The sequence below is a fragment of the Euprymna scolopes genome, chromosome 12 (assembly GCF_053919585.1).
Source record: "Euprymna scolopes isolate OS-2025 chromosome 12, ASM5391958v1, whole genome shotgun sequence".
Taxonomy (NCBI): domain Eukaryota; kingdom Metazoa; phylum Mollusca; class Cephalopoda; order Sepiida; family Sepiolidae; genus Euprymna; species Euprymna scolopes.
In genome coordinates this window covers 49,445,640-49,467,733 of record NC_136493.1, presented here as the reverse complement: position 1 = coordinate 49,467,733, position 22,094 = coordinate 49,445,640, and the positions used below count along the sequence as shown (strand labels likewise).

Here is a 22,094-nt window from a genome sequence, read left to right as displayed (position 1 = left end):
CCTCTAATTCATGCCAAACAAGACAGATTGACAACTGATCACTGAGATCCCCCATATATATATATATATAGGGCTCTACATTACGAGTGAAACAGTCACATTTGCGAGTGATTTTTTTCAAAGTAGCGACTAGAAACAATGAAACGCTTATCTTTTGGTGATTGTGTTTCTTTCACTGACAATCTTCCAAAGCTCACTGAGTGAAAATTATCTATTCAATTTTTTTGTTTTTTTAATAAAAACGAACAAAGTTAAATTATTAAACAAAAGTTTAATAAAACAATATACTCCTTTTTTTTTTTTTTTTTTTGATTACTATTAACGAAGGCTGTTTAAAAAAAACGTCTAAAGAAATTAGAATGTTTATACCTTCAAGTATCAACATAAAATTTGTTGTATATTTAGAATTACATTTAAAAAATACAGAAAAAAACTTTATTATGTACATAATCACCACAGAACGAAGATGTCGCATTCCAAAAATCACATGGGTTTGGCTAGTAACTTTTCTATTTGGCTAGTAAATGAAAATATTTAGTTGTTAAAGGTCAACTAAAGATAAATTTGTCCATAGAGCCTTGATATATATATATATATATATTTATAAAATCAATAAATAAAAATTAAATTTACAAGCCAAAAGTTTCTGTAAACTTAAAACGAATATTAATATTTATATAGTAATCCCAACTAAATAAAAAAGCTCAATACAAACAAAATAGGAAACAGAGCTTGTCATAAAAGAACACGATTCAAGACTGTAAATTATAATTTGCAAGAATTTATTGTCCGAGAGGATACTCAAAAAAGAAATATTAAGATTTCTTTAATCCATGGAGTTCATTTCATGAACTTTTTATATTAACTTTTTTTTGCATACATAATTAGTTTTTATATGCAATTTCAATTTATGCCAGTACCAACAAATTCATAATGATTTGCTAATATCTTTCCTCTGATGAAAAGACCGCTTCTTTGAAACCCCGTGGATTAATGAAATCTTAAGTATCCTGTTGAGCAATAAATTCTTGGAAATTATGTCTATAAATATTTATATATTTAATTTAATGGAGTTATTTTGTTCTTTCTTCTCAAATTATATACATGATATATTTTTTTTGCAATTGATTTAATATATTTTTTTGTATTTGGATTAATTGGACTAATGTGCTGTACTTGAGTGTTATTTTCACAACATTTCGCTGCAAATAACACTCAAGATGAGAACATTAGTCTGATTAATCCAAATAATGTGATCATCCCTTATCTAAAAATTTTCGAAACTGTGATTATTTATTTTCTTTTTCATGAAAAATGTTTGAATTCAATTTTTCTGGTTGTAATAAGCAGCTTTAAATAGTCTGTGCACGTTTTGAGAAAAGTGTTTTTTTTAATCATTCTTTAAGTTGGTTAGACTATTTTCTATTTTTTAGCATCTTGTCTGTTTTGGTAAAAATTCTATACCAACAACTAAAAAAAAGACCTACTTCAGCAGTTTCCAATGATTCGTAGTAAATTAAATATATTCCCTTTTTACTCTTTTTTTTTTCATAGAGTAGATAAGTAAAAAATATCTTTGCTAATAACTGAACCACTGAGTTCAATTGTTTGAACAAATCTTAAAATATTGTACTTTTAAATATTGAATAATTGTTTTACTACTTTTTATTTAAAAAAATTTTTTTTTTTAAATATGTTAATGTGGGAGGATTTCTACAAAAACTCTTGTTTTTTATTTTTCTTTTTTCAATTTTCACCCCAAACAAGGCACAGTGTCACTTTGAAGTAATAGACTACTATCAGGGATGTAAGTTGAATGGATATTATGAAGGGAGATGAGCAGCAAGATATCTGTTCACATTACACTTGAACTTCTGCATGTCAGTACAGTTAGGAAAACAGGATCCCAAAAGAGTTCCAAAGTCTAGCATTTCTAAGGAAGAAACTATTGGAGTAGAAGGCTTTTTTACATCTAGGAATCTCTGCTATGTAGGGGTGGGATTTAGCTACTTGCCAGGTTTGTCGAGGGTATTTACTTTGAGGGGGGGTACAAGTGCTTGAAGTTCGTCAGAGCATTCACCATTAAAATACTTGTAGAACAGGCAGAGAGATGCAACATTTCATCGATGGGACAGAGGCTGAAGCTTAGATAACAGTTCAGATCATTTTAAAAGAAACAGAAACTAAATAGTATAAAAAGATTTGTGCACACCTAAACTTAATAGAAACAACAAAAATGTGCTAAAGAAAAATTGAATCAAAAATTGATTTCTTGTCAATGTGATTGAAAGAGAAATGTTCATCAGAGTAAGAAATTGCATATAGTGTACTGATCTGTTTATTGGATCCATTGTAATTGGTTACTTTTTCACCTTGAAGTGGTATTTTTTGGCTCTTTGCATCAGGTGGCTTTATGACTTATCTGGAGTGATTTCCATATAAAAAAAATGTGAAGGTTACATGCTCCTTTGCAGTCAATCTGTAGTCATTTGCTTATTAATGTTATCCTGTCATGGCCATCTTAGTAAAGCTCTCTGTAAAAACAACACCAAAAAAATCTTCAATCTCATTTTAAAAGAATGAAAAAGAAATCTGCACTAATAAAATTTACTAGCTAAAACAATAATTAAAAACTTTTAAAACTTTTGTTTAAAAAGCTATTAAAGAAAATTTCACAATCTTTTATAAATAAAATATTTAAAATACTAAAATGGAACAAGTTGCCCTGAAAAAAATAAAGAATAAAAAACAAATAAAATTTTATTAAAAAATAATCCACAATCTTATAAATTAATATCTGCAGTTGGAATTAGTTATTAAACAAATTAACATTGAATCAGAAATAAAAATACACTTGAAATTTTATATGAATTGTTACTAACCTGCAAATCATTGCTAAATTCTTTATACTTAATTAAAACTGCTGAAGATGATAAATGTCTAGGAATGTAGCAAACATGATATTTTATTTTAAACTTTAAGAAAACAAAAACATTGTTCTTTCTTTAGCTGGGTTTAAATATTTTTATGTATTAAATATATTCGTTTATAATCTATATATCTATTAAGTCGAGTTTTTTCTTGCACACTGGCATTGATATTAAAAGCCTACTTTTGCTATTTAAAAATTAAAATGAACTAAATATACTCATTCATGGATATGCGAGCGACTTAATGAAAGTTTGGCTTCAATTTTAACTGATGGCACCCAAATCATATTTTTTAACTTTGAAATCATTACGACATATTAGATGCAATATAATAATCAATAGAAATTGGTTCTACAATAATAAATACAAAATCTTTGTGTATTAAAATATCATATTTTATGACTGGACAACGCTGAGATACTTATAAAAATCTTCTAAGCTTACAAACCAAACATGGATGATTCCCAACCCCTACAAGTTTTCAAAGAATTTTTCAAACTTGATCCACACTTTTAATGATTGGAAATAGTAAAAATAGTATAGATGCCCGAAAAGCGCTTGGCAGTTAATTTATTGTCAAGTGAGTAAATTTTGTAATTATGGTGACTTATATTTTTTATATATTTTTATAAGTTTTAAACATCTTAAATTAAAAAGAAAAAATCGTTTTATTTATTTGACAGGAAACAAGTCCTCAGAGAGATGCTGCATCTTTGGCTCCACTTTTAGAAGCCCGCAGGGGCCTGCTCAGCATCCTCCCTCGAATTATTGCCTGTATGTTGACTTTGTGGAAAGCTATTACTAAATCTGAAGAAGAAACTACTGGTGTACATCATAATTGGATCATTGGTGCCCCGAAGGTAAGCAAAATTTCCCACCTTTTTTTTTTTTCTGCTATTTTTTTTTTGTTTTCATTTGTCATAATCTCATTTTGTCCCTGTTTATTAGATTTTAAAATTATCATACATTTATTTATTTATTTTTTTAAAATTTTTCCCATGCTAAAAAGTTTCAAATTCATAAAGTATTAGTTATGTAAGTATATTTATGTATTAATGCATTGAAAATGTTTTTTGCACAAGGAAGAAAGCATATAGAAACAAAAGAAATGTATTAAACAAACCTAATTAGAAAAAAAAGTATATATAATCTAATTTAAATTAGATTTTAATTACAAAAATAAACATCTTTATAATCTACTGATATAATAGAAAGCTTTTTGCTAGATAGAGCAATAAAAAAAAACAAAAAAAAACAGTACTTGTACAGTTTAATCAAGACATTAAAAAAATGAAAATATCGAAAAAAAAAAGTTAAAATTGTATGTATCCATTATGGAATGAAGTTTTCTGAAAAATTTCACTTAATTTCCTCAAGTAGTTTTAAAAAAAAAAATTTTTTTTTACAGCGAAAAAACAATTTATGATACCAAACAAAAGGTTCAATATTTATGAAGAAATGCTAGTATTAAAGATGGGGAGGGAGTATTGACACTTTAAATTGAGTTATCTCCCCGTGGCATGTTCTAAAAATCCAAACGAAAATTTAAAAAAATTCAAAGATGTCTATCTTCAACGTGCTTTCATAAAAACATATTTTTCCGCTGTAAAAAAAACAACTACTTGATCAAATTAGGTGAAATTTTTTTTTGAGATCTTCAATTCAAAACGAATACGTACAATATAATCTTTTTTTTTCGATATTTTTATTTTTTAATGTCTTGATTAAACTGTGCAAGTGGCAAAAAAAAAAATAATAAAAACTGAATACATTACAATATATATTTTATAAAAAATTTAAACAAGTAATCATAATAAAGAAAAATCATTAACCCATAATTTTCCTTTATTATAATTCCTTGTTTGAATTTTTGATTGACTAATAAATATTGTAATTTATTCAATTTTTATTTTCATCATCAATTTTCTTTGTCTATGGATAAACATGAAAGAAATTTCAGACAAAAATGGAAAATACTTTTATGGAATAGTGGATAAGCAAAGCAACATGCGAGTAGAAATATCGATATAAACACATTATTAAAACTGAACTACAATATCTTATTAATTTACTTATTGTGGACTATTATCCACATCTTTCTTAGATGTTGTTTCATCTTCGAGGCCCGTGGCACAGTGGATAGAGACATTGAATCTCTGCGTTTCCAGGTGAGAATTGTCTGAAGATAGCGGTTTCAATCCTACCCAAAGCTGGCCAGAGGCTTACTTGGCCAAAACGTGGTGAGACGACAACAACTATGGATGGCAGTAATTGCTGAGAATGCAGTTAGGAGATTCGGAGTTCCTATCCCGTCGTGGTTACCACTTGACTGACGAAGGCCAGAGGAATAGTTGGCCGAAACGTCATGAAACATCTAAGAAAGATGAGGATAATAGTCCGCAATAAATAAATTAATAAATAATACTCATCTCAATAATGAATTTCAATTAGATAATATATATACAATATCTTACTTGCTTTATTTTACCATAAGTTTGTGAATCGGTGAAGAAAAACTGAGAAGAAAATGGTAGTGAGAAGGCGAGAGAGAAATATTTGTCTCTCCCTACTCTTATTACCACTTCACTTTATAAAATGTTGCTTCTGTTCAATAAATGTTCTCACAAGGTTTCACCGCCATTTTCATCATCCATCAATACCTCCCCATTTGATACTTGAAAGTTAAGTGTGAGCCACATGTAGATTTTAACCCTAACGTAGATTCTAAAGACTTTATTCTATATTTCAGGTGGTGCGTTCATATATTTTAGAGTTTATCAGTCCCATTGCTGTTCCACATGGTGTCAACCTTTTAGGTTCAGTGGCTGTTGCTTGGAATGATCGACGGAAGAAAATTCCTGGTTACCATAAAAAGGTAAATATTGGGTGCTTATAAATACAAATACAAAGGTGAAATATGAGGGTTCTAAATAAATTAACAACAAAACTCTTTTGATAAACTTACATATCATGCAAAAATAGATATCTACACCAAAAATTGAAATAATTATTGAATAGTTTTAATCGAAAATATAAATCGATTGTATCATATATTTATGATTCTCCATTGACACAAACACATACAATATGGCTGACAATATATTAAAACTTTTAAGTGTTATGGAGTTATCTCCCTTGGCTACATTTTGAATTTAGGTTCTTTGTTATCGTAGCGATAATTGAAATGTTGAATTTCAAGTGAAACCGATGGTATCTACTAAATTGTCATGTCACAGTAATAAAAATATCCAAACAATTACGAAAAACGATAAGGTAGAAAATTAATTATTAATGAAAATAGTTTTTGAAGACAACTAGGGGAAAATTTAAGTTTTGCAAAAAAAAATCTGAAGAGTTCAAATTGTAACAAAAGGGAGGTAAATATTTTCTGAAAACTGAAAATTTTTGGCCAATTTAGCAAAACTAAATCCAATGAAAGAAGGAATAGACCAAAGTTAAGACCTTTTACAGGCTAACAGCAACAGTGCATTTTAGAAGTTTTATCACACAAGCAGAAAGACTCAGCATATAAAATCAACAGTAAGTTCTTTGATATGACAGTAGTGTGTTTGAGATGAATGTTTCTGTTTAGAGCTTAATTGAACCATGGTACTTGATTTTTACATTTTAAACTTTGAGCCGTTATACATAAAAATAATCTTATAAAATTAATGTAGGTTCTCTACAATGTAGACAACAATGTATTGTGGACTGGCACTGTGGGTAGGCTTCTTTCTAGTGCATCGTGATGGGTCCCCCACTAAAGTAGGTAATTAATCGATTTGATTGAAAAATGAGTGATTTCACAGATTTCGATGACAATAAACATATGGGAGTGTGAAACATTTATTGATCATCATTCAGTCCCGAGCAACATCTGGTTTCCCTGCTAGTTCTTTAAATAAAACAAATCTTTTTTAAATTTAAAATTTTAACAACTTCAATCTTTGTTTCTTTCTAGCATAAAAATAACTGAGCTCTAAATATATGGAAAAAAAGTAAAACAAGCGTTTTACTTTTTTTATTGTAACAATTTAAATTTAAAAAAAAAAATTAACTTCTCATCCTAATAAATAATTTTTACGCATTCTTAAAAACCTCCCCAGATATATTTATTAAATTTTTTAAATAAATTTGAAAAAGTGATATTCACTTTTATTTTAAAAATATATGTTGACTATGATGAATTGAAGAGACGATTTTTTTTTTTTTTTTTTTGAAGGACAGTCATTTATTATGTCAAGAAATTTATTATTAATAGTAAATTATATAGATAAATGGAGAACACAACCATGGAATTTTTATGGGTCTCCTTACTGTAGATAATTATTCAGATTTAAAAAATATTCTTCTGTGAAATTGTGTTTGTATTTGACCACTGCATCGTCTGCTCATTATCTTTGTCTGAATTATGTGCTTAATTTCGACATTGGTAATATTATCAGTTATATGGTTTCAGTTGGTATTGTATCAAAGGGATTTCCCTTTTAAATAAAGTAGAAAATAGCAATATTTTAAAATTTAGAAAAATATTTTGTTTCCATTTTTTTTTTTTTTTTTTTTTTTTTTTTTTTTCTTTTTGAGATGGAGATTAATAATTTGTATTATTTGGATTATTGTTTTCATCTTGAGTGTTAATTTTACAAATTTTCGGTTGATTTAACTCTGACCTTCATAGTGATAGCATGCTCTTGTTTCATGGCATAATGGATAAAGTACTAGATAAAATTCAGTTGTAAGTTCCACTTTTGTGGAGGTTGAAGGCTCAATTCTCAGTGTGGGTGATACGAAGAATATTAATTGTAAATTACTTAAGACTTTTATCTGGTCAAGGTTGATAGGATGAGAACATGATTCCAGGGGATTAAATAACTGGTTCCATTAGAAATTCTGTTCAGATTTCCAAGTTTGAGAGAATGATTCTGGACTTTGACAAGATACATCTGAAGAAGGTTGAGTTACATTGGCTGAAACATTGTGCAAATAACAGCCAACATGCGAATAGTAGTCTGAATAATCTAAATTATCAATCCTCATCTCAAAACATATTTAGTTTTGTAAAAATCTTTGATTCCTTAATAAATGACAAGATTGTAATAGGAACAAGTCCTTTATAAGAGAACAGAAAACAATTGGCCTGTTGCATGTTTCTGAAACTGACAAACTAAATCTCACAAATATATATCAATTGGACCACTCAAGTTTTTAGCTGTTAATTGTAAAAAAATTGACTGACCGTATTGTCTATTTGGAGTGGACATCTGTGGTATCTCAAGTGGTCTGCTTTCTCAACATGAAACATAATTTTTAAGAAGCCATAAGTTTTTCAAAGAAGCTAATCAATGTCTTTGGCGATTGCTGAATGTTTTTCTCATTGCCAGATATTTGTAACATCTATGCAGCCCCATTAACACGTACATCAGTATGCATGTTCACACTTAATTTCTTTTGTAAAATATTAAAATCTTCATCGGTCCAGTTCCAAGATAGACTTGACAAGCTGTGAAATAGTTTTGCTAACATGCATTGACTCTACTCTCATCACAAGTTATGAAAAACTTGCACTTTCGATAAATCTGCAATTTTGTTTCTGTGGTTGAATTAAGTCTCGATTGTTAGATTTGATACACTGCTGCCAAAATTCCTTAGTCCAAAAAGTCAACTCTCTGCTATTACTCTCTCAACTTCAAAAGCACTTCTGCTGATCAAACTCACTTCTTCAAAATCCAACTCCAAAATGAATGCCTTCTCTGAAAAATCAGGCCTTTTTTATCACCAACAAGGAGCATTTCATTTGCATATCAGGTGGTAACATTGCAGGCATATAAAGTGAAACGCGGCCATTTTTATATCCTTTTTCTTCATTCATTTTTGTCCACCAGGTTTGTAACAACTTTTTAAATATTTCAGACCAGTTTCCATGCTTTATAGCATACATGTCGTTTCTGTTCATAGGTGATACCAACTCCATGTGAAGATCAATTGTTGCTTGTACGGTTAGTGGATGCTGTTCGAGTATTACCTACAGATACTCTTGTACAAACGGTGAAACAAGTCCTCAAGCAACCTCCGCCTAATGATCTTGGCCGGGGCAAGGTAAGCTATGCACAGTAATATTTGTAAATTTTTATTCTGGTAACTAATATATATATATACACACACATACACATATATATAGCCTGATGATTTCTTGCAGGAATGAAACATGCATGCCTTGTTCATATCTAACTTGTCATAGATATATTTTCATATTACTAAGCTTTGCTCATGTATTAAGCACTGTTGAAGTTCTTGAGTTGGAAGCCATGTTTAGTTTCAGAAGAGTTTTTGATATGTAGTATTTCTATACAAGTCTTGGAGATGACGAGTTCTTAGTAGACAGCTATTCTGTACAGGTTCCGGTCTTTATAATTTTATAGCCAAAGAGCAAAAGATCTTCTCGTGTTGACACTAAGAAAACATGACTTTCCTAAAAAAAAGTTTTAATTTTTATGGAGCAATTCTGGTTTCTGATTGGTTGATAGTAGAATGTGAATTAATTTGATTTGTCAGTTCCTAGCAGCAGCGTTTATAAATAGAATGTCTCAACTGTGAGGGACCATACCCCCACTATGAGTCAAATATATTGCAACAGAAGTAAATACTTGTCTGGAGCGATTTCCATAAAAAAAAGTAAAATTGTTTCTAAGATTTAAAAATAGAACTTAAATTCATGGCCTTCCTGCAAACCATGTTTGACACAATTCAGTTATTTCACCTCAGAACTACACTACAGTTAATATCAGAATTACCAACAAAAGGAAATGGCCACACACACACAAAAATTGATTGTGGAATGCGGACATAAATGGTGGGTAATATTTAACGATACTAAGACAAATTACAAAGTACATTTCCAACCATCGATTGCCATGGATAATAACACTCTAGTTAACGAACTCCTCAACCTAACATTTACAGATAACATGAATTGGGACAAATACATAGGAATGCCAAGGCAGCTGTAAAAGACAAAGAAAGTAGGCTTTCTCTACCAAGCTAGAAAAATACACCGGACAGTATCCTATATTTCTACAATGTCACCATTCATGTGTGGAGTATTATGGCCACATATAGGCCAGTGCATCAAACAATAGTCTCTCTATTGAATAGAGTTAAAAAAAAAAAAAAAAAAAAAAAAGGTCTCTCAGTGTTGACTAAGTTCTATCGTTTATCCTATCGCTGCAATGTTGCATCCTTGTGTCTATTTTAAAAGTACTTTAATGGAATATGCTCCAACAAACTTGTAGTATTGGTGCCCCTTTGATGTAAATACCCTGATTAATCCGACAAGTAGCAAAATCCCACGCCTTCATTCTAGAGTTCCCCCAGTGCCAGAGAAAAAGAGTTCTACTCTCATAGTTTCTTCCTTTAAACTGCTAGACTTTGGAATTTCCTCTTTGTTTCCTACTTCCCTCACCGTACTAATCTGCAGATGTTTAAATGTAATGTGAACAGACATCTTGCTGCTCAACTCCCTACTTAGTGTTCTTGTAGACATGGTGCCTGATTTACAGTAACCAATGAAGTGTCAGTGCCAATGTGCTTTGTTTAGAGTGAATATGAGAAAAAAAATGTTTTTTCATAATCAAACATCTGCTGCAGCCCACACAAGCCAAGACTACCATCCACAGGAAATCCTAGATTGAAGTTTAGCTGTTCAGTAGGATTGCTCATGACTTTGTATTTAAAATTTGTCACATGTGAAGTGGTAACTCTACCATCGTTGCCACATACAACTACTACACTGCATGGATACAGTAGCGAACGACTGATTGTGAGGAAAGTACAGCAGTTTTTGTTTTGTTTTTTTTTCTTAGAGACGTTGAACTTTAAATTGACAACTCTATTTTCTTTAATTGCAGTTTTGGCAACTCTATTATTTTTTAGTTCAGCTTGGTTTGGCAATTCGTGTGGTTTCAGTAGGATGGAGCTACATGCCTCACAGCACGCGATATGATCAATTTACTGAGAGAAACATTTGATGAATGAATAATTTCACAAAATGGCTCTGTCGACTGGCCATCTTGTTTGTACGATTTAACTCCATTAGATTATTATCTTTGAGGATTTGTAAAGTCCCATGTCTATGCTGATAAACCAGATACAATAGACCACTCAGAAGAGAACATTCAACATGTTATTGCTGAAATACAGCCTAATTTATTGCATAGAGTTGTGAAAATTGGACCTAGATTACGTCATATGGGCTAGACGTAGGGACTATATGTTACGAGGTGCCTTCAATAAGTTTCCAGACTTTTTTGTATGGGCACTTTTATTGATAGTACACACATGAAACTCTAGTCCTCTTCAAAGTAATCTCTGACTGCAATGCACTTGTTGTACTGTTCCAACAACCTCTGGAAGGCCCCATGAAAATCTTGTGTGAGTGTGTTAATGACTCTCGTCACAGCCTCTTTCATTTCCTCAGTTGTCTCATAATAGCAGCCTCTAAGGTTTTCCTTGAGCTTAGGGAATGACTAAAAATCACAGGGAGCAAGGTCTGGATTATAGGGAGGGTAAGAAAGTGTCTTGATGCCCATCTTCGTCAAATAGTGTGAGACAAGGATGGAGCACTCTTGAGACAAATTTTGTGCAAATCTTTTGCATCTTCAGTTCCTTGTGAATAATTGTGTGTACAGTTCCCACACTGACATAAAACTGTGCACTTATTGTCTCTATAGACACATGACGATCCTTATCCATGAAATTCTTTATTTGGCCAATCAACTCTGGTGTTCTGACTTCCTTACTCCACCCATACCTCTCGTCATCCCTCACAGACTCCCTACCTTCCCTGAATCTCTTATGCCACTCAAAAACTGATGCTTAATTCATGCAAGATGGTCCAAAAGCAGTCTGAAGCATTCCATACGTTTCTGTGGCATTTTTTTCCAAGTTTAAAGCATAATTTTATTGTCCTCCCATCTAGATTCCATTTTTGAAATTCATCAGCTGTGACAATCAGGCTTTTGTATTCCAATTTTTGTTGTAGCTATTCATTTGAACCTGAAATCATAAAAATTGGTCAGTCATCTCATAAAATATATAACAATAACATACTGAATTTTCAAGAGTACAACAATTTTAAATGACTGTACGAAAAAAGCGTGGAAACTTATTGAAGGCACCTCGTAAATTATAAATGGCAAAAGTTAATCTTTCGAATAACCACATATCTGTATAATAAAAATATTTTACTGTGATTTTATTTTAATTCCGAGTTTGTCACCTTTAAAAAAACACCCTTTATTTGCTCCTCATGATAAGAGACAAATCTGTCATTCTTAAAAATATTAAGTGAAAGCGGCATCTCTCTGGAGAAAAGTATTTGTGTAATGTCCCTTGCAACAGCCGCTCTCACGCTGGTTTATTTCCACTTGTGTCCTTAGCATGTTGAGGATGTAACTACATGACTCAGTGCGTTTATCATTGTCGTTTGCTGCTGTGCCATTTTCCTGAAAAATAGACACTTTGTTGCCTATAATTAATTTAGAAAAGTCTTTTGCATTTCTGTTGAAATACAAATATTGCTTCCTGCTTTTGACACTCCTCCATTCTCGGATTTGGTTGTCTTTCATTGTGTTGCTGTTCGAAGAGATTGGGATTCTTGTTTTTGTTTTCCTGTTGTATCAAGTAGGACTGTTCTTGGGCATAGAAGAGCCATTTGATAGACCATGTAATAGTTTAGACTTGCTCAGCTGAGAATTAATATGAACACATGTTAATATTCTGTTTGTTTATTCACCATAATCGTTTGAACTAATTAACGATATATCTAAAAAAAATAATCAATTACAGACTGTTTATTCAGAAAATATACAAATGTAAAAGAAATTAATCTGCAAGTGATCTACACACAAGATTAAATCTGTTAAATGTTTAAAATTGAGTCGGCATCAAATAACCGTCTTTCCTATTATTCTCAACTAAGAAAATCATACTAGCACAATATTTAACATATGTAATGTTTTCATTTTTACCTCTTCTGCAGAAATCAGTTCCTCTTGAAGTGAATATGTTGCAGTTCTTCTATGCATATGTGCAGCAGACGTCGATGCAGCAATTATTGGATTCAAAACAATCTCTGCTGGCTTTGTTAAAAGAGGGACTTACACTGAATTTCACACCTCCAGGACTATTCTTGCTTCTTGAGTAAGTTGTAAAACATTCCTTCTTTCTTTGAAAGTTTAAATGTATGATGGATGATGCTGTATTAATGTTTTTAGCCAATTTTTCGATATTTGTCGTCCGAAAAGTCGAACTTCAAAACGATACTGATCTCGTGAAAATCCGTCGCTTGTTGCAAGTTTTAGGCAGGCATGCAAACATACAGACTGGTGAGATTTATATAATCGATTATTTTATATCAAACTTTCAATAAAGAAATGGTAAATGAAATTTGTCACATTGTTAAATATGTATCTGTAAAGATTTAATTTGAATTGTTGATTTGTACTCTTGTACGGCTGCAAAACATGATCGCCAATGAAATGTCAGAATGACACAATCCTTGCTGTGGTGCATTGCATTTAGAAAATTGCTAGTCTTACTTTCCCATGGAAGCCGATAGAGTATGTTGCATGCTGTCGCTTCAACTGGTTTGGCCACGCCACCTCTTGTCAGTCATCTAAAATGCTCCAAAATGTGTCCTACATTGACATGGTAGGCCACTTAAGACCTGGAGGGGGGGGGATTAGTTGATGACGATATGAACTAAGTAGATGGCACAGGCGAAATGTCAACAGACAGGAAAAGTTATAAGTCATTTTTGAAATGTCTAACCTCAACATGAGCCAAGAAGACGAAAAATGAAAGAGTAAAATAATTTAAGGATTATGGAAAATCTTAAATTCTTATCTTTTATAATCTTAATTGGGTAACGGGACAACTCTACTGTCAAAGGAAAAGTAAGGTGCCTCCTTCCCTCCGTTAGTGGAAAACTCTTGGGCATGGTCAAGAACACACTGATCAGGGTGACGTGAGGTCATGGAAAGCAGGTGACTGATGTAATACGGGAGCAAACGGAAATAATTCTGTTCATGGTTTTATATTTCGTTGTGCTGAGCAGAAGATACCTCTGGGTACAATGGTCAAGACAATCACCCAATACGGGCCCTGCTCGGACAGAAAGAAACTGCACCCTACTGTCTGTACAGCTGCAAAGAAAGCTATGGCAATATATCAAACTCTTTATTCGAGAAATAGCGTGAATAGGGTTCTGAATCGGAACACCTTGCTCGGTAAGAATTACCATGATACAAGTGGCACTTGATCGTCATCAAACTAATCTCCAACAACCAGCATAGAATAACAATGAATTCATGAATCTCTCAAAAAAGAGATAGAGGGAGAGCTATAGTCATCAATGCTTGTACCAGGCAGGACACCAGTTGAATGAATGAATGAATGAATTTATATTGAACTAATGTCAGAGGTGTGAGTTCCGTTATAGAAGCGGTTCATTTAATTTGAATAAAATAAAATACACAATAAGTGCACTTGAAAGCCAAATTACAACACAATTTTACAAAAATAAACAAATATTTTACTTGCTTTTACAAGCAAGTAAAATATTTGTTTATTTTTGGCTTTCAAGCACACTTGATGCATATTTTATTTTACTATATTGAACTAGTTTTTATCAAGTATTAATTTTTTTTTTTTTTTTAATTCTGTAATGTAGATGTTAATGACATGATTTTAATATTTTACTAAAACTTAATATTTTTCTTTTTATTAAAGAGAACAATCAGCTTTTATTTATTTCTAATGTAGAGGTTTTCATGTATGGTCTTTTATAGTGAAAATGACCGAGCAATCTTAAACAGAAAATTACTTTAGATTTGGCTTTGTAGTGCAGAACCTGTTGTTGATGAGCCATGTCTTTTTTAAAAATAAAAAGTAACAAACATGACCATAGTTAGACAAATTACAAATATTTTCTTACATTATTGAATGATTAAAAAGATTTCTTAAAATATTTTGGTGTAAAAAAAAATAGAAAGGAAAAGTGGGCAAATCACTAAATGATATAAAAAAATCCATCAGTGAATTAACATCTCATTTCTTTACTGACAAAAACTTCTTCAGAGCGAAAAGTAGATGGTATATTAGATAGTTTTTGTACAACAAACAAAAAAAAAAATGTTTATATCTTAAAATACAAAGACTTTTGAAAATTTTGATGGCTAAGTTGAGTTCGTGATATCTAATTAAAATTTTTATTTGATTGAAATTAATTCTTTGCAGAATTTTGAATGAGTTTGTTCAAAGGACACCTAGTATGGAAGACCGGAAAAGCCAAAAAGATATCCAGGTAAAGCATGCGTTTCTCTTTTTGGTCTTAGCAAATTAAGAAAAAAACATGATTGTAGTTTTTAATGGGGTTTGGTACGTTTCAACGTTGCAGTTTTGGTTTCAGTTTTTGCTTGGTCGTTCCGACATAGCTGATTTGAGGGGAGAATGATGTGGCATCAAATTAGTGCTTCATTATAGTCAGTTTTTTTTTATATTTTTAAAATTAATTTAAAAAAAACAAAACTTTAAAATATTTTTAAGTTTTTAATCGTTAAAAATCTAAAATAATTAACCAAAAAGAGTTTTGCAAAAATATGAATTTTCCTTAAAAAACAGTTAAATTTATATAAACATTCAAAACTTCCAATACAGCACTCAATCGTCAACGAGATTATATTTTCATATAATTTTTCTTAATTAAAAAAAAACTTTAAAATATTTTAAAGTTTTTAATCCTTAAAAAATTAATTAGAAAATAGTTAACCAAAAAAGGTTTTGCAAAAACATAATTTTTCTTAAACAATTAAAGTAATATATTTTCATATTGTTTTTCTCAATTTAAAAAAAAAAGTTATAAAATCTTTATAAAAATGTGACTGGTGTGATCGACACTGAATTGTCCCTTCGCCGAAGCAGCCATGCCGAAACATCCCACTCGCTTTTTAATGAGACTCTAATGCATTCAGAATTTGATTACTTGATACAACAGTGACATGGTCGAAAAATATTTTCTGGTTTGTTATTTAGAAGCACAAATGTAATACTTGTTATGAACCAATCACCCTCCTAAAGGAGTAGGTTGTCATAAGCTCCGTACAAATAATATAAGATATGTCATAATGAAAAGGTAAATATTGATTTCTGGGGAAAAAATGTTGGGAAACATTATTTGCAAGTAGTGGGGCAGATTGCTGAAACAATCTTTCACATACTATGTATCACTAAGTGAAATATTCTTATGGAATATTGAGATAACCTGCCCCACTAAAATGTGTACATAGTTGTATGCATTTCTAATAAAAGTTTTATTAAAGGGGAATAACTCTGTAGGTGATTAAATACATTATTATTACTTTGGTAGAAATTTTGGTAGTTGTCCAGAATTCCCTCTATATTAAAAAAAATAGAGAAACAGAAAAATCTTTATGACGTTGTATCCATGGCAGAACGAAAAATCATATTAAAAAAAATATGTAAAATTTGTCAAATTAGTTTTATATTTTATAAAGAAAATTTTTAAACGATTTAAAGTGATTAAGGGGAAATCGTAGGCATTAAAAGGTTGATTTCGCAAGTTTGAATTGTGGAGTTATCTACCCATGTTTCTTCAAATTGGTTATGTGAGGGCGATCTCTTTTTACTTACTCATAAAATTTGATTTTTCTAGTTAAGAATAAAATTACTTAGTCAATTTATGTGATTTTTGGAATATGATATTTTCGTTCTGTACATGTACATCATACATTTTTGTTTACAAGAACCAAAGTATTTGTTCTATATGTCATATAAATGTAGCAGTTTCAGTCATGTTGCTGGTAATTTGTTTGTTTTTGTGATAGTGATAATTGAGTTTCACCTAGTTTGGTTAAGTATTGCTGTAATATTAATACTATTGTTAGTAAAAAAGAAAAGAGTGAATCCCCCCCCCCTTTTTTATAGTTGGCAGTACATTCTTTTAAATCAGAGACGAGGATATTGTAGCTTAGATATCATGGATCAAACTGATTTTTCTTTTTTTTTTTTATTGACCTTTATAGAAGGTTCTAGATTTAACTGTTTTCTTGGCATGCATGCTCTTAGTTTGTCAATCTGTAGGTGAATGGTTTAGTTGCACATGTATACTTCATTTGACTTTCCATCTTCTAGGTGAGAACAACTCGACTAGCTAATTATATCATTTACAAAATAAGTGAATACTGACAACATTGTATTGTGCGATGGAATCCTTAGATCAACCAGAACAGATTGATTTTGATCTGACCTGCCAATAATGACAACAATAACAAATAAAAATTGACTAGTCAGAAGCAAAATTTAATTTGTTAGTTTAAATGCTTTTTGGGTCTAACTTTAAAAATCTGATAAGATAACTTTATAAGTCAAAGTATTTTTGTTTTTATATTAAAACCTTTATTTTACAGGATATTGCACAAAAGCTTCTTGAAGCTGTCAGTACAGTTGCTGGCTTGTGTCTTGAACAAACGACATGGCTTCGAAGAAATTTGGCTGTAAAACCAGGACCCCAAACAGATATTACTGAAACGGAGGAAGGAGAAATTACAGAGGACAGTGGTGAGTTTTGTTTTTAATTTCAGACCACCAAATATTAAAGTTTATATTGTCTCCATATTATTTTTTTTTTATACATATTGCATATTGTGATATCCTAAAATAATCATGAATGCTTTTTCTGGTGTATGCATCGATTTTTTTAATTTTTTTTTTTATTACAAAGGATTACCACATATCAAGGCCCAGAGGCCACTCGAGGATAAGGGTTAATGGATGTATTGTAGTCACTGAGACAGTAGCATAATAATTACTTGTTGTGAAAATTTGGTATAATCAGATTATTTACGAGGACGGATCAACAAGAATTTGCTTATGTTAGACTTGAAAATGACAATATTGTAGCCAGCTGGAAAGCAGACAAGCAGAAAAGTTTCAAATGCTTGCCCAAGAAAGGGAATGAGGCTGTAGACCCGGCCTTGATTTGTGCCTTCCAGATTTCCAGCAGACAGCCTGGCAAGTTTGTCTTGAACGTCACTTTGCAAAAATTGCTTTATTTTGTTAGTATGACTGGAGTCTTGTCACTTTATTGCTAGTCTCTACATTTTGAATTACATTTTTACGCCATCCTCTTATGGCTCCCCGATCAAGGTCTAAAGGAGCCACAGGCCCTTGGTGGAGAAACACTACTCTCGACCAATTAAGATGAGCTTTATCCAGGGTTATTATCCAATAATCTGATTTGGGAAAAATATCTTCCCTGATGTCTTCAAACTGTGTTTGTGTGTCTGATTTATTGTATCCTCCCCATATTGAGACATTCTTGTTCACTTCTCTTGGACAACTGGATGCCGATTTGTGGAGTTGAAACAAAGACCACTAGTTGTACCTTTTTAAAATAATTATACAATTATATAAGCCACATCATAGTGAATGGAGGATTTATTTGAACCACATATCAATAATAAAGTTACAATTAAAAACCATCATTGCTAACCACATCTGCCACTATTATGATTGGGAGGAAAAAAAATTAAGATATGGTTAGCATGTCATTTATTATATTACAGTTTTCATAAGATTTTCATTAGTATTTAAATGGTAGGTGCTCCAATGAACTACAAGCCCTTGTCTCTCCTTGATATAAATACCCCAGGAAAGCAGCAAAATCTCACCTCTACACAGTAGAAATCCCCAGATTCAAGAAAGCCTTCTACTCTAATAGTTTCTTCCCCAGGATTGGTAAACTTTGGAATTCCCTTCCGGGTTCCTGCTTCCCTGGCTGTACTGACATGCAGATGTTCAAATGTAATGTAAACAGTCATCTTGATGCTAAGCTCTCTACATAGTATCCCTGTAAATTATTGGTAGCCCCCTAGATCAAAGTTCCCCTGTGCCTTGTTTGGGATGAAAAAGCAATTAAAAAAGTAAAAAAAAAGTCTGTATTTAAACACGTTATTATTCATAGTTCAGCTGCTTCTCTAAGACTAGAAGAAGCTTACCAATAGCTACCTTTTGTTGTTTATTTGACATCTAATTCACCTGCCATCCTTTCTTTCTCTCAATATTGTATTTCTACAGTAAGAATTAACCACTTGATGCTGTCTGACCTCATCTACAGCACATCCTGATTAAGCATTATGTACTAACAAATATATCCACTGGTCAACCTATCCACTCCACTCTACTATTTAACATTGCTTGGTATTACAGGTACAAGATGTACACCCTGCTTATTATTTGGTAAACACTGATACAATGAATCCTTTCTGTTCAGATTCTCTACACCATCAAAAAATGTTTTGCGTTTATACTATAATATTATTTTTTTAAAAAATATAGCGTTCATAGGTCAAGTGGCATAGGTAATAGAATTGGTAAGCATTATTCATCTTATGCATGAAATTTATTTTGCTCTCATTATTATGACTAACAATAATGTGTATGTTACCCCCTCCCTCTCCTAAATGAGAAGATAATGTCTGGGAGGGTGGTTTCATGACAACAAAACAGATACTATGCTACCCTTCCCTTGAAAGAAAGTAAATTAGTCTGAAATAGTAAACTGAATTGAGCATTAAGAGGTAGGAGAATTAATAGAAATAATTTATATCTGATCTGTGTTTAAAAAGGATGTGTCCTCTATAGTATCAGATCTGACTGAATGGTTAATTGTAGGCATAGATTCATACTGTCCAAAAAATTCCAACAACAACCTAACAGTCAGCCATGGTTCTCCCCAGCTGCTGCCATCGTGCACAGGAATCACTTTTTCCATAGCTACCAACGTAATAGATGTACTGAGACTAAAGCTGCTTTCAGGGCTGCTAGCAACCACTGTAAAAGATTAATAAAAAATGCAAGAGAGCTATATGCTCAGTCCGTTGAATCCAAAGTAGCTGAGCAGCGGCTTGGTTCTCACCAGTTTTGGCAAATAGCAAACAGGATCCTGAACAGAAGCATGCGTTCTATCCCAACCATCATCAATGGACTTGATGTCATCTCGTCAACATCAGACAAGGCCAAACTGAAAATTTGTCTGCCAAGGGGTCAAAGTTCAAAAGATTTGACCATTGTTGTCTCCAGCAAACTATTCAACCAAATTCAGGTCCAAGCATTTGAAATTTTACATAAAGGGTATTCAGACATGCAGCAAGCTTTTTAATCAGTTTGTGGGCGAAAATTTGGCTGCCAAGAGGTAAGAGTTGACCTTTGCGAACTCTACCAAACTCCTCCGCCAATTTTGGGTCTAAACACTTGAAATTTTAGATGTAGGTTACTTGGACACGAGTCAAACTTTTTAATATATATATATATATGCACATAAAGTTATGAACAATACATAGGGCCTGAGCAAAGCAGGGGTGAACTGCTAGTAATACATATTATTTTCTCATAATGAACACAAGTAGTTGCTGATGTTGGTCTGATCACAAGAATTAGGAGTAGATGGAGTAAGTTCATGGGCATTGTGCCATTACTATTTTTTCTTTGCTTTTTTTTTTTTTTTCAATCAAGGGAAGACTGTAGTAACATGTATATACAGTGTGATGATGTATGGAAGTAAAAACTGGCCAATGCAGCATGAAAATATGCATTGGATGGCGATAAATGATGTGACAATAATATAATGGATGTATAATGCGAGTGTTAAAGACGGGCTTAAATCTGATGACCCCCATAGAAAGATTAAATTTGGACAAAATAATGAGATGTACACAACAGGAGACTTCATTGAAAGAATGGATGAGAGTTCTTGGATTGGTAGATGTAAAAAAAAAACTTGAGATAGCAAGATCAGTTAGTAGGGGAAGGCTTAAAGAAACATGAAATGTGTTTTTTTTTTTTTTCAAAGGAATCACCACTTATCAAGGCCCAGAGACCACTCGAGGATAAGGGTTAAAGAGTGTACAGTGGTCAAAAGGACAGTATCATAGTAATCATTAGAAGTGTAAATTTGGTAAAATTGGATTACTTAAGAGGAACGGCTCATCAAGAATTTGTTTACGTTGGACTTGAAGACTACCATATTGTCAGCTGGAAAGCAGGAAAACTCGAGAGAGTTCCACAGGTGTGCAGTTCTAAGAAAGAAACTTTGTTCATGGAATCTACGTTTAGGTTTAGGCACAAATGAAGAGTGGGGGAAATTATTGATAGTGTTTTCAGCCAGACGAGTGTTTCTCGTGAATGTTTGGTGAGGAGGGACCATAGATTGGAACTCAGACGGATACTTGCTATGAAAATAACGATAAAACAGAGACTGAGCATACCAATGAGATTTTCCCGGGTATTGGGAAGCAATTCTCCTTAAGACAATGTTTAAACAGCTTTGTAAGTATGGGAGCTAGTTCTGGTTGAAGCTTTTTGAGCACTATAATTGGAATGCCGTTGCAATGTTTTTGATAATATATGCAGATATGATTACAAAAAATTGGAAGGTTCTATTTATGGACACTGGTGATAGGAATGACTAATCAAATGGAGTCAAGTTCTGCTAGCAACCAATTAGAAACTGGAATACTGGATCTTTTAGAATTCCCACACATAGATTTTCGTGCCTACATAAGAAAGATTTTTGCTCTTCGTTTGCAAACTTTTACAGTTCAAGACTTGTACAAATTAGCTACTTACTAAAAACTCTGTATGTCTTGTGACTTATACAGATTGGTTACCCATCAGAAACTCTTATAAAATTAAACATGGCTTTCAATTAAAAAAAAGAAATAAGGAGAGAAAGGGTGTTAAATACAGACCTGGTTAGAGATAGGCTAATTTAGAAGTCAGTTTTTGAAAGCCATCCTGTACATGACATGATGTAAAAAAGATGTTGATGGTGAACATGTTTTCATCAAAATGGTTTCTACTTGTTTTCTGATGTTTCCTTTTATAATGTGATTTTTTTTTTCTTTTAGATGTGGAACACTCTACTTTAGCAGAACGGAAAGTACTAGAACCGCAACTTCACACAAATGTTGATGTAAAATATTGTGTCCAAGCTCTAACTATGTTAGCAGAGGTAAGTCATTAGATTCCTTTCTTATTTGATTTCTGGCTAATGATCTGTTTAAAAAAATTCTGAAGATGTAAACAGTC

At 32.0% G+C, this 22,094-nt stretch overlaps 1 protein-coding gene across 10 annotated transcripts in view; it reads left to right on the top strand.

Annotated features, from left to right (window-relative positions):
• The window catches only part of LOC145291276 (protein DOP1A-like), a 284,201-nt gene that overhangs the window by 151,417 nt on the left and 110,690 nt on the right, over positions 1-22,094 (top strand). For all 10 annotated transcript variants that reach the window (XM_080136913.1, XM_080136910.1, XM_080136911.1 and 7 more), the window contains exons 14-20: positions 3,614-3,790; positions 5,680-5,805; positions 8,886-9,026; positions 12,967-13,127; positions 15,225-15,291; positions 17,414-17,564; positions 21,914-22,017. In XM_080136913.1, the coding sequence (XP_079993039.1) occupies positions 3,614-3,790; positions 5,680-5,805; positions 8,886-9,026; positions 12,967-13,127; positions 15,225-15,291; positions 17,414-17,564; positions 21,914-22,017 (927 nt within the window). The remainder of the gene's footprint in view (positions 1-3,613; positions 3,791-5,679; positions 5,806-8,885; positions 9,027-12,966; positions 13,128-15,224; positions 15,292-17,413; positions 17,565-21,913; positions 22,018-22,094) is intronic.